This window comes from Danio rerio, chromosome 13 (genome assembly GCF_049306965.1).
Source record: "Danio rerio strain Tuebingen ecotype United States chromosome 13, GRCz12tu, whole genome shotgun sequence".
Lineage (NCBI taxonomy): Eukaryota > Metazoa > Chordata > Actinopteri > Cypriniformes > Danionidae > Danio > Danio rerio.
The window spans coordinates 23,172,216-23,185,076 of NC_133188.1; the positions used below are offsets into that span (position 1 = coordinate 23,172,216).

General features: G+C 35.6%; 1 protein-coding gene across 3 annotated transcripts in view; it reads left to right on the top strand.

The window, feature by feature from the left end:
- atrnl1a (attractin-like 1a) overlaps nucleotides 1-12,861 on the top strand; it is a 473,626-nt gene that overhangs the window by 170,981 nt on the left and 289,784 nt on the right. For all 3 annotated transcript variants that reach the window (XM_073920776.1, XM_073920775.1, XM_073920777.1), the window contains exons 19-20: nucleotides 3,174-3,392; nucleotides 4,882-5,019. In XM_073920776.1, the coding sequence (XP_073776877.1) occupies nucleotides 3,174-3,392; nucleotides 4,882-5,019 (357 nt within the window). The remainder of the gene's footprint in view (nucleotides 1-3,173; nucleotides 3,393-4,881; nucleotides 5,020-12,861) is intronic.

Sequence of the window (12,861 nt, forward strand, 5' to 3'; positions counted from 1 at the left end):
CACTGTGACACTTTATAGTGCTTTTCTTGCTCATCTTTCTCAGGATCACGCTGACTGTAGTGGCGTCCCCTCAGTGTGCCTTTCTGCCCTGTTTTTAATGACACACTGCTCATCTCTCAGAATCTGCCCTCGCCATTAACCCTGAGACACTTTTTGACCCTCGCACTGTCTAAGGACCTATTAGACGGGGTCTGGTTAAGGGGTTCATTGATGGACGCTTCTACTGTCTCTATTGCCTGCATATATTTTCTGCTCCCCCACACGCACAAATGGCTAAAAATGAAGGGAGGTCATTAGTGACGGCCTTAGAAAACTTTATTATATAAAAACCCTACTGGCAATGGAAATCATATGATACTGTCCCATGTGTCCCAAATGTCCAGTGCTCTGAATGTCAGGCACATTGTATGAATACACATTCATATTGTAATGGCACAAAACTCGATTTATTTTGAAATTAAAAGGTCAGTCAGCAACACACAAGCAGAGCAGGTTTCAGTGCTTGTAACAAATTGACATAGTGACTTTGAATGGGCACAAAATAAAAGACGTGCCAGGGCCCCAGACTAACATGCAGTTGGTGGCACCAGCTGTGGGCTGGGGTAAAACATATTTATTTAAACTTAACGACTACGTCATTATTTGCCATGACTTTGCTTTCAAAAGCAACTTTTGTACTGGTGTCTAGATAGTTTTCTCCAGTTAGCAGACATTTTGAATGTATGTCAGGGTGTTTAGAGAAGCACAGGGCACTAACGAAAGAATAATAATGATAGAAATTATTAAAATTAAATGGAGTTAAATGACATTTGCAGCTTATTTATCTGACAAAATGAGAAATAAAAGAAGACAAATAGTAATGGTAATGTTAATAACAAAAGTATACATTCTAAAAACTAAATTGAAATTTGATTTTAAATAAATAAATAAATAAATAAATAAATAAATAAATAAATAAATAAATAAATAAATAACATTTTAATTTTAAATAAAAAATAAGGAAATGATTAATTAAATAAACAAATAAATAAAATTAGATTTTAAAGAAAGAAAGAAAAAAAGAAACGAGTAAATAAATAAATAAATAAATAAATAAATAAATAAATAAATACATTTTGATTATAAATAAATAATTGAATAAAAATTAAGTTTAATTGGATTATAAATAAATAATGGAGTAAATAAATAAATACATTTGATTGTAAATAAATAAATAAATAAATAAAAAATTGATTATGAATAAACTGTGGTAATAAACTGTCAGCATATATATTTAAAAAAAAAAAAGGTTCACACTTTGATGCTTAATTCTATCTGGCATTTTTTTTTATTTATTTAACAATTTAATAGTGTTTAACAATGTAATAGTGTTTAATTTAATAGGTTAACTGCATATGTATATATGTATGATAAAAACTGATGAATACTGCTGGTCCAGGAGCTCTGCTACATGGTGACGTATACTTGTGCAGTACTGTCAGAATTAACCCGAATGTAAGAATCTTTATACAGTCTATGGTAAGAATAGCGGGCTATTTAATAATGCAGCATTTAGAATTATTATTTTAGTATTCTTCTGTTTCAAGTTAATTTATAAATGATACGTTTATATAGCAAACTTGTGAATTTCTGGACTTTTCTGGAGAGTGAGTGTCAATGACAAATAGATTCTACTATAAAACGTGCATTAAAGTGAAAATAAAGCCAGTAATTTCAATATATATTAAACCTGTTGATAAATATAGACTCTTTATTTTGTTTTATGTCATGAAATACATAAATAGGAGCACTTGTGTTTACCGTTTAGTTCATTTTAGGTCACTACATTTTCCAGCAACACAACCCGCTCCCACCTGTCCTCACAGATCATTATCCACATAGTTGATTTTCAGAGGAGGAAGCACTGGTATTGACATGATCACACAATAGCCTCTGAAAAATTAGCACCAGCAGGAAAAATGGTAGCAAAATGTGAGTACTTGGTTGCAGACAGGAGCCCTGTTGCCCAAAAAAAGACATAGCAACTTCTAGGGCATGCTAACATTGTATCTTTGTGAATGCCTCATGTATAGATTTAGAAGTCTTGCTAGTTTCACGGGCTGACAGTTAAAATTCTATTTGCATTCTTAGCTTTTATTTGTCCTTGGAGATTTAAATCTCTTTTATGTATCTCTCTCCAGTTTTTTGCCAACTTCAGCAACTGTCACTGGACTTTTTTTATATTCACCTGCCAGAGATCAATATGACAGCTCCTGTGGTGGCCGTTTCTTTTTGGCCAAACAAATAAATGTTTGCTTGACTGTAAAAACATCACTTTAAATGTCATGTTTCATCCACACTTTAGTGGTAAGCATTATAGCAGGTTGTTTGCACTGGAGAAGACAGACCCATTGTAAATAGGCCCATGTGTGTGGGCTGTCTCTACTCATAGGTGAAGTTTCTGGGTAAGCAAAGCTGAAACTGTTTTATCGTTGTTTGAGTGTGGCAAGAATATAATCCATCTACTCTTACATAACCAAGATATTCTGTTGCAGCAGATGTTCTCTGATGATCTTATTGTTAATGTGCTGTAAATGGCTGAATTTACTTGCTGTTTCATTGTTTAGTTGAAAGGTTAACAGTGTTATTTAGTATTATTTATATAATAATCGTTAAAGTTTGTTTCAGACCTATCGTATAATATGGTTGCATCCACCAAGGTTTAAAAGCACTTAGATTTTCTCATAATAACATGCATTAAAAAACTTCAATTCTTTTTTCAAAAAGTCTGAAAGTGTTTGTTGAAGGATCAAGCCTCTTTAAACCAAATCATTCCCAGGGCCAGCTTTGCTCTGATTGGCTACTTTGATAAACTTGTCAGACTTTGATTTATAATGGCTTCATGGCTATCATGTTTATGACAGATATATGACAAGTTTTGTTGTCTTGTTAATGTTAAGTTGTCATGTCATGAAGCAGGTTGTAATGTATTTGTTTCATATGACAACTAGACATAAACAATGTTATCTTTGTATCCTAAATGTCAAATGACAATTAATTACAGTTGGGATAAGCATCAGTAAATTCTCATTCACATTCATCTTTAGATAGGTCTAATGAATACTCCTTCAAGTAAAGTGTTACTGTGCACTTTTATATATTTCTTTAATTAATTTAAATCTCTTTCCTTTTAGCTCAGAACTGTTCGGGTCATCGCACATGTGGCCAGTGTCTGGAACAGCCTGATTGTGGCTGGTGTGGAGACCCCACAGACACAGGACAGGGCCAGTGCATTGAGGGATCATACCGTGGGCCAATGAGGAGCCTCAGCAGACAGAGCCGAGAGAGAGTACTCGACACCAGTGTCTGTTCTAGGGAAAAAGGCTTCGACTGGGCCTACATAACCTGCCCAGGTAAACCTAAAAACACACAGGCTCAAACATACAGTGAAAGCAACCTGCAGTTTCCAATATTTCAAGGACACAAGAGCATGTCTTTCATTTATTCAGAAAAACAAAATAAATTATTTTATTAATAATATAATATTTTTTGGAAAAAGAACATTTTCAGACAGTTATTGCTGTTAATCTGGCACTTTGTGGTTATTTCTTTTATTAACTAATAGTTGAACCAGCAGCTTAATTTTCTAGTTTTTGCTGACTTTGCAATATAGTGAACTTTTTTTTAAAGTGACTGAAACTCTCTGAGCGAAGGTTGTCCAGATGAAGGCAAAAGCAATAACCATTTCAGCCATTGCAAAAGAGTTTGCTCATTCCAAATGTGAGATTTTCTACAATATTGATTTCTAGAATATATTTGCGGGAATGTTTGACTGCTGTAGGTTTAGTTGAAGTATTTCTTCTACAGTCTTTGTTGTTCTCTTATTTCGATCACTATACAAAACTGTACAAAATAAAGTGTAAGGCTTGAAGCTTACACTGCTATTCTGAACCAACAATCAAAAACAGAAAGCAGTCAGAAAGAATCATGTTTAAATCAATTATTTATCTGACTCCATTGTAATTAATTAGACTGTATTAAAGTTGTTATCATCATTGATAAAGAGAATGAATCTCAATGCCTTAAAGCTTCAAACTTGTTTATTAAGTTACATCTTTAAATATACAGACAGTAGAATGAAAAAAAAAACAAAAAGAAAAAAAAAACTAACATGCTGTATAAAAAAACTAAGCTTTAACATTTGAACTGCTGTGTAACAAAGACTATAAAACTGCCTTTGTCAGAATTTAAGGCTATAAGCACTGGTGTGTGGAAGAAGCAGAGTAAAAGCCATTCTCCCCGATCAACGGTCACCTTTCCTTCTTATACCCTGGGCAAAGCATTGTCACACATGAGTAAAATACCAAGCCCCAAAACCAGCTAAACATAAAAGCAAAGTTGAGGAGATCAAGTGGGGGAGAAATACAATAACATACTCTCCTCAGGCCATGACTTAACAATAGTAAATAGATTGTATATTGATATACATCAATGTCTCTGTTGATTTCAACACTACAGCGTTGAAGTCATAAACTGTCAAATGACACCAAACATGACAAAGTTATATGAAAGAACATCACGAGCAGATGAATCGTGTATGGGGAAAAGCACATGGTTACTGTAAGCAAATGGCAGAGATGTGTATTGGATCTGTGATAAACTCTGCCATGCCAGTAGGACCCATCCCATGCTTAGAATGTCCCCATAGTCCTTCATTACCATTAAAGGAATAGAATATACAACTTTCTCAGCTTACAAAAGTTTTTGTTCAGTGCTTTGGTTATTTAATTAAACTGGCTACTATCATGGTATATTAATTACTTCATTTCTAAAATGATTCAATCACTGATCAAAACCTATACAATTATTAATAGTCTAATCTCCTCACATTCTATTTTTCAGCATGCCAGTGTAATGGACACAGTACGTGTGTTAATGGCAGCGTATGTGAGCAGTGCAAGAATCTTACAGCTGGGCTGCATTGCCAGTTCTGTTTACCTGGTTATTATGGAGACCCCACTAATGGAGGGAAATGCCAAGGTAAGATGTTTGTCTTTGTATGTGCAAGGGTTTGTCCCCTTGTCTGTGTGTGCTTGCTTGAATCAGCATTTTAAAAAATCAGTGAGTGGGTTTCTTGAAAGATTGGTTTGTGTACACAAGATTTTTTCCTCATCTGCTCATTCTTCCAAGCATGCATGATTTTGTCCCTCTGTGGAACACAAGAGATATGTTTATCAGATTATCCTGATGTCACTTCACATACAGTGGAAGTGGATGGTAAACGGGAATCCTGCAGAGCAATATATGAGAGAATAGTGTGAATATAAAAAAAAGATTACTGGACTTCGTTACATCACTCAACATGAGGAGTAAAGTGATTTGATCTGATTTTGTTAAAGTGTATAACATATTAAACATATGAACATATGTAAACACAAATATATTGGTTATGGTTATCTGGCACTGAGACATGCAAACAAATTATATTGGTCTAATATAAAATAGTAATATAAAAATGTATTAAATTATTAATTGTAGTAGTATATTTAAGTCAAACTAATACAACCACTAGCAGATAATTTTAATATAAAATTGCATAGTAAAAATCACGTTGTTCTGCTGACGTGTGAAATTCAGATTGATGGCAAGAAGTAAAACAACTGAATGGGAGACATATAAGAAAGTCTGTGATTTTTTTACTATATTTCAAAGGAGATGTACTGTAAATACATAATAAGCACATATGTTGGGCATGATCCTTTTATTATGAAGAGGGCCGAGTTTTCTACTGAACTAGAATAAATTTGCATTTGTCATTGAGGCGGTAGATACTGTATAACCTATTATGTTACATGAAAAATACCATAGTAAATACTGTAGTGTTTGGAAGCATACTATAGATAATTTCTTGAATAAAACTATAATAGTAATTATGTTGTTGCTGTGGTACAACACAACTGTAGTACTAAAGAAATCATTCAATAGGACAGTTTTTTATGCTATAATTTTACACCATCAAAAATGCACCACACTAACGTTACAGTATAACAGTTTTCCGGTGTACTGTGCTACACTATTTTTTAGTATTCATTAACAAAGAGTTGTACACATGATACACTGTACTATGTGGTTCAAAAAACATGTTTATTTCAAATTACTATATGTGAATATCTTCTAGACATCAAGAAATAACAGATGAAGCATACAAAAGCATGGACGCAAAGTCTACATTGTTATTTATTTATTTTTGTAAGGTGAAAAAGTGCTCCACAATAACAATAGTCTAGTTTTTTCTGCAAGTTTCTTGAATTTTCCCCCATTTATAAGAAAGAAACACTTTTGTAAGTCTATAAAAGCTGTTTAAAATTATTATAAACAACATAAAGTAGAAGAATCACTTCCTGGCCTCCATTTGCATTTTGTACGACATCCATATCATGTGAAAACAACCTATATAAACTAATAAAAAGAATTCCAAACATTTATAGAAAACGTTCTTGAAATTCCTCATGTATGCTTGCATTTATTAATTAATTAATTTATTTATTTATCTATTATTATTTTTTATTATTTATGTACTTATTTACTTATTTAATTATGAGGTTTACATTTTTTTTATGAATTTACTAAAAGCAATAGCAAATTTACCAGATAGACTAGAGCGAAGCAAAATTCTTAATTCATTTTTATCTGAATGCGTTTGAACAGGAATGAAATGGATTGAAAAGCAAATTGCAACACAGGCTTATTGTGAAAACGTAACCTTATATAAATTTCTGGAGATCGCAAATTATGTAGCCAGTGGTCCGTATGGCTGCATTAAATTTTTTTAAGTGAATGCTATGGGTGGTATGACGCCAGTTTTTACGCTTACCAGCTGACCGCTTACCTCCGTATGGACAGTGTCAATCAATAAAATGGGTCGATCCATCAGTCAGCCAGTCAGTCATTCAGTCAGTCAAACAGTCAGTGAACAGTGGCCTCTGGTGGGTTTACGTGAGAATGACACCTGCAAGAGTAATTTGAGATCTCAAAAAGAGTACATAGCGGCCTCTCGTGGATTGGTGAAAACAAAATCTGCAGAAAAAAAAAACATCTCCTCTGGGACGTATTTTGCGGTCTCCAGAAATGTATATAGAGGTATGTTTTCTGAATGAGCCTGGGTTGGCAAATTGCCTTTTTAACACCATTCCAGATTGTTTCAAACCAATTTAACCTCTGGCTCTTGTGTGGTGGCAGGTGTAAATGTGCAGAAATGTGAAAAATGTAGATGGTGCAAGGCAAGATAATGAGTGAGTCTGACCAAATTCAGTCTGGGAGATATGCTCAATAACTCCTTTTCCAGAAAAAGTCAAATTGGTTTGGAGGGGTATGAGGCATAACCAGAGGATGTCAGAACTTTCATTATTTAATAAACTACCCCTTTAACGCGTACGTGTGGCCAAACGCTAAATCAAACTGAAAATCGATGCAGTAGTTAATTCATAAACAGTCTTCCTGCATCCAGATGTACCACCGGATATCCCAGTGTCCCCCATCTAATTTCGTTGTAATGGTTAATGTGGCCATATTTCAGTACGAGTGCAGTATTCAACCTGACGCAAATTGTATCGATTTGATGTGGGCTCCTCGTGTTAGTCTATCACTGTGGCTTTTTTCCCAGTTTCCAGTCACCGAGTTTATGTACAAGCTTCATCGCTCTTAGAGATGAAACTGCAGCGAGAAGGAGAGAAAGGCAGCGGAGAGACAGAGAGGCGAAGAGGCGCAAGGAAGGTGGTGTAATAACATCATTCTCTGTCGGACAGATGCGCGTTTTCTCCACATTGGGTGACATTAAATCACTCTTAATCATTTTCTTATTTCCCGGAGTTGACTGGCGCACCACCTCCTCGCCTATACGAGCGGTCCAGCGCTCACAGCAAAGATTTGATAGATGTCTGGCGCTCCACAAGGATACGCTCTCTCCGTCTTCCGTTTCTCCTCCCTGTTGAATTCCTTAGTGATTAAGAGTGCTTTATTGACTGCGTCTTGGTGTAAATGCGCATGTGTGTTTAATGCTCTGATTGTGGCCGCTGCTAATCCCGCAGTGTCATTTTTCAGCGTTAGTGAGTGAAGGAGATTTACCTCACCTCGTACTCTAATACGTTTAAGCCACTGATCTGTGTTAGATTAGACGAGGAGAGATGGAGAGCGGCCCACTGTGTGGAGAACAGAAAGGCTGGATGGATATCTCTGACTGAATGTGTGTGTGTGTGTGTGTGTGTGTGTGTGTGTGTGTTGTCTGAAGGAGAAAAGAGACAGGCCATCAAAGTAAGATCAGGGTAAAATATGACACATGGCCGGCTGCCCTTGACGAAAGAGGGGAAAACAACGTCTGTGGAAGATGGAGGACGTGTCCTTTTGAAATAGCCCTTTTAGTTAGAGGACAACAGAGGGCAGACAGAGTCCAGGGATTTTCATTATGTATGTTTGATTGTTTATGTGATGATGTCATTCATATGCTTCAAATGAAAGATGTATTAAGTATATTTATGCATGCAGTTTCTACTGTGTTTGTGTGTTTGTGTTTGTGTGTGTGTGTGTGTGTGTGTGTGTGTGTGTGTGTGTGTGTGTGTGTGTGTGTATGTGTGTATGTGTGTGTGTGTGTGTGTGTGTGTGTGTGTGTGTGTATGTGTGTGTGTGTGTGTGTGTGTGTGTGTGTGTGTGTGTGTGTGTGTGTGTTTGCTTGCGTGGGGTTGGTGGAGGTACAGCAGTCTTATATAACATTTCAATAAAACAACAGTTGTATAGTATGTAGTGTACATCATGAGTTAATGTCATGATGAGGGGGTTAGAGTTTTGTGGTATATCTACAGATATTTCCAACTCAGGCTCATTCTGATTACGCATCCCTATATACATTTCTGAAGACAGCAAAATACATACCAGGAGATATGTTTTTTGCAGTTTTTGTTTTTGCAAATCCCCCAGAGGCCGCTGTGTACGCTTTTTTAGATCTCAAATTTCTCTCACAAGTGTCATTTGCGCCAGAGGCCGCTATCGACTGACTGACTGTCTACTGAGTGAATGACTGACTGACTGACTGATTGACTGACCCACTCTCCTCTAAACCCAACCAATAGCATTTTATAAACCACAGACTGACCCGCCCACCCCCTTCCCTAAACCCAACAGCAGTATTTTAAAAAGAAAAGTTCTCTGATTTTTACCACATTTTCAGATTTGACTACATTCTCACCCTGTTATTTAGCTTTTGTTTTTGTTTTCTTCACCAGACTCGAACCTCATTGTCGCAGTCAACTGCGCTATGCATCTCAAGTACATCAACATACATGTCGAACTACTGGTAACAAACTGGTAACACCAGGAAAGCCGTCTAGGAATGGTGTCATACTGCCTAGTAACATTCGTTTTAAAGATTAAATCGCAGCCATGCGTAGCTCTGGCTACATAATTTGTGATCTCTAGAAACGTATATAGGGCTACATTTTTAGAATGAGCCTATGTTGGATATTTACAGGTCTAAAGTGACCAGTGAGTGTATATTGGTGCACTTTATCGCATAAGTCATTAAAAAAATAAAATATGTTAAAATCCATCGAAAAATCGTTGACTGAAAAAAGACCGTATTTCTGGCACACAATATTGAGAGATTATGTTAATTGGTTATTTAAGTTTTTTTAAGTTTTGTTTTATCATCACAATAATCAAAAAATACAAGTTTCTTGCACATTTTACTTTATTAAATTTGCTGACATCTTTAGGTATCAGTAAGCCCACACAGAATCTGCACTTGCTGAAATTTCTGCAGATTTTTAGCCCATCATTTAGTCTATTTATTTACTTGTGTAAATGTGTAATTTATATTTATTCCGTTTTTAAATTAATTTCAGTAATATTATTGACTAATATGAAAATATTCATATGATTTATTTTCAATACAGTTTAATATTTTCTGTCTTTTAGTAGATATATTATATGAGATACTTGCTTTGTTTACCAAATAAGTGGACCTAATTGGATTTGCATTGCAAGCAATAAATACAAGTTAAAAATGTATTGTTTTTTAATTTCATATATTAAGTTTTTAGTTATGAAATTCCCAAAACTATTTCACAGAAATTCACAGATGTTTTATAAAATTCTGTGCAGAAATAGCAACAAATGTCCACAGATCCTGTCTGGCCCTAGTTATCATGAGTGTACTTCATATTGTGAGGTAGCTGACTGTTATCAGCTCTAGAATGCATTAGGTGTTTGTAATTAATGCAAAATGTGTTGTCATGTGTGTTTAATGTGGTGACACTTGAAATGTGGTTCTGCTCATAGAGATCCTAGTTTTTTTTTTTTTCCTCATCTAACTCGAAATACTACATTTTTCAATGACTCGTTAAATGGAAATGCTTTGTGTGTTTTTGAATAGTCATATTTAGTTATAATATTCAGTAGTGTTTATTTATGCTCTTGTTTGTAGACATGTTGTGTGTGTGTAGTACCTGACAGAGTCATATTGACCCTGCAGCAGTGCTATTCTTGGCCTCTGACTGGACGAACACATGAACACAACACCCTCATTTTCCCTCTTTTTATTCGACCTGCACAAGTCATTCTCTGCTCCAGGTATAAAACACACACACACACACCTGTTCAGTCACCCAGCATCACAGCCAAAGCTAGACCTGCAGCATGAATGTGAAAGCTTTGGAAGAGTGTGTTCATTTAATCTTAGCTCTGTAATTTACATAATTACATCATACAAAATGTTAAAGTTTGTCATCGGTTTGTGGTGGGACTTGAAATGTTGGTAACACTTTACTTGAAGGGAGTGTTCATAAGACTGTTACGCCATGTTTACAATCTGTCATAAACCTAATATAGCTTATTAACTATCTATAAGCTTATTAACCATTTAGCTTTATGGGTTAACATAACAATAAACTGTCATTAGGCGGCACAGCTAGAAGGTCGCTGGTTCGAGTCTCGGTAGGGTCAGTTGGCATTTCTGTATGGAGTTTGCATGTTCTTCCAGTGTTGGCGTGGGTTTCCTCTGGGTGGTCCGGTTTCCCTCCCAGTCCAAAGACATGCGCTATAGGTGAACTAAATAAACTAAAATCCACTGTGTAAAACATATGCTGGATGAGTTGGCGATTCATTCCACCGTGGTGACCCGTGATGAATAAAGGTACTAACCCGAATGAATTAATGAATGAATAAACTGTCAAATGAACCCCCACTTCAAGTAAAGTGTTAATGAAATGTGACGTGTGTGAAGTGAGTGGACCTTGGTAAAGCAAAGTACCTTGGTGCTGACCTTCAAACTAAAGTTAAACAGTTTTGTGTCTCATTTGATTGAGTGAACCAGCTGTCCAATAATATTAAAGTCAGATTGTTTCATTCCTAAAAATATAAGGTGAATTGCAATGCCATCATTCGTAAACAGTGTTGAATCTTTAATAGATTATATAAGCATGCACCTTGAATAATGGCTTAAATCCATTTGAGTCTCTTGGAGTTTTAGTTTTATAAACTTTGTTGCTTTGATAACAAGATAATTGAGAGCACTCCCACTAATTATAGTGTCAGATGAAGGTTCCCTAATAATTGTGAAGCTGGTGGAACTAGTATGACGGTATATGATGAGATTATAATGAACATTTACAGGTAAATTAGCAACTGCTATTCCTTAATATCATCTGATTTCAAAATTTTCAGACCTGGTTTGCTGTTAGTAAACTGATCTGAACATTTTGAAAATGTTTGAACATTGCTAACTTTAACCCAAAAGAAATTTAGTGAGCTAACATCGAGTTTTATTTCTCTATTGTTTTTTTCTCCTTTTATTTCCTCTTCTTGTTTACATCTGCATGAATCCTCATTAAATACATGCTGTTAGTCACAGTTTTTTTTTTTTTTTTCTTGCTGAGAATCTACACTCACAGAACATGATTCAGTTCACTCTCAGCATTTGCACTGAGCTATTTGTGGCTGTTTGATGAAGATACACTTTACTGATGTCACACATGAACTCATAATCATATACCATATGATTATATCTGTGTACGCATATCATGTACATTTCCATTCTAAGCTGCCATGCAGCATTTTTGTTAATCACTCAGTCACGCAGTTAGATAAGTCAGTGCTACTTACATCAGTCTTGGTTAATACGAGCACATGGTGGCAGTCGTATAAAGCAGACAGGAGAGGAAACTGTAGCATCAGGCACAGATGGAGGAGATCTCCCGTTTGCCTCGCGCTCTGAACGTTTTCCCCTCATCCTAATCTCTTCCAGGATCTGTTTAAGATGGCAGTTTGCTTTTGCACACTGTGAGGTCTCAGTGGCGCCTGTCCCCTCCATGCTCCTCATCTCCAACAAAACAACTGTGGCATCTAATCATGTTTTGCCACATCCAGTTTGTGTTGTACAAGCTTCTGTTGGGTTTTGGGTGATTGGGTTGTGTTCACAGGAGGTCATGCTTGACATTTCTTATAAATACCTGTTTCTTATGAAAAAAAGACTCCTGGTGGAAATATGTGCACCGTGTTGAAGGACCATGTGTTGTAAATTTTTGATTATATATACTATTATATATACATTCAGAAAACTGTGACATAAGCTAAAACTATTTGCTCGGAAGCAAATAATTGATTGATGAGAGGAAATTTGCTTGTTAGACAAACATACTATGTATATAACTTTATATAGTAAAAAATAAAGTTGTAAATATACACTTTATAAATATACAGGGTGGGCCATTTATTTACACCTTAATGAAATGAGAATGGTTGGTGATATTAACGTCCTGTTTGTGGCAGATTAGTATATGTGAGGGGGCAAACTTTTCAAGATGTGTGGTGACCATGGTGGCCATTTTGAAGTCG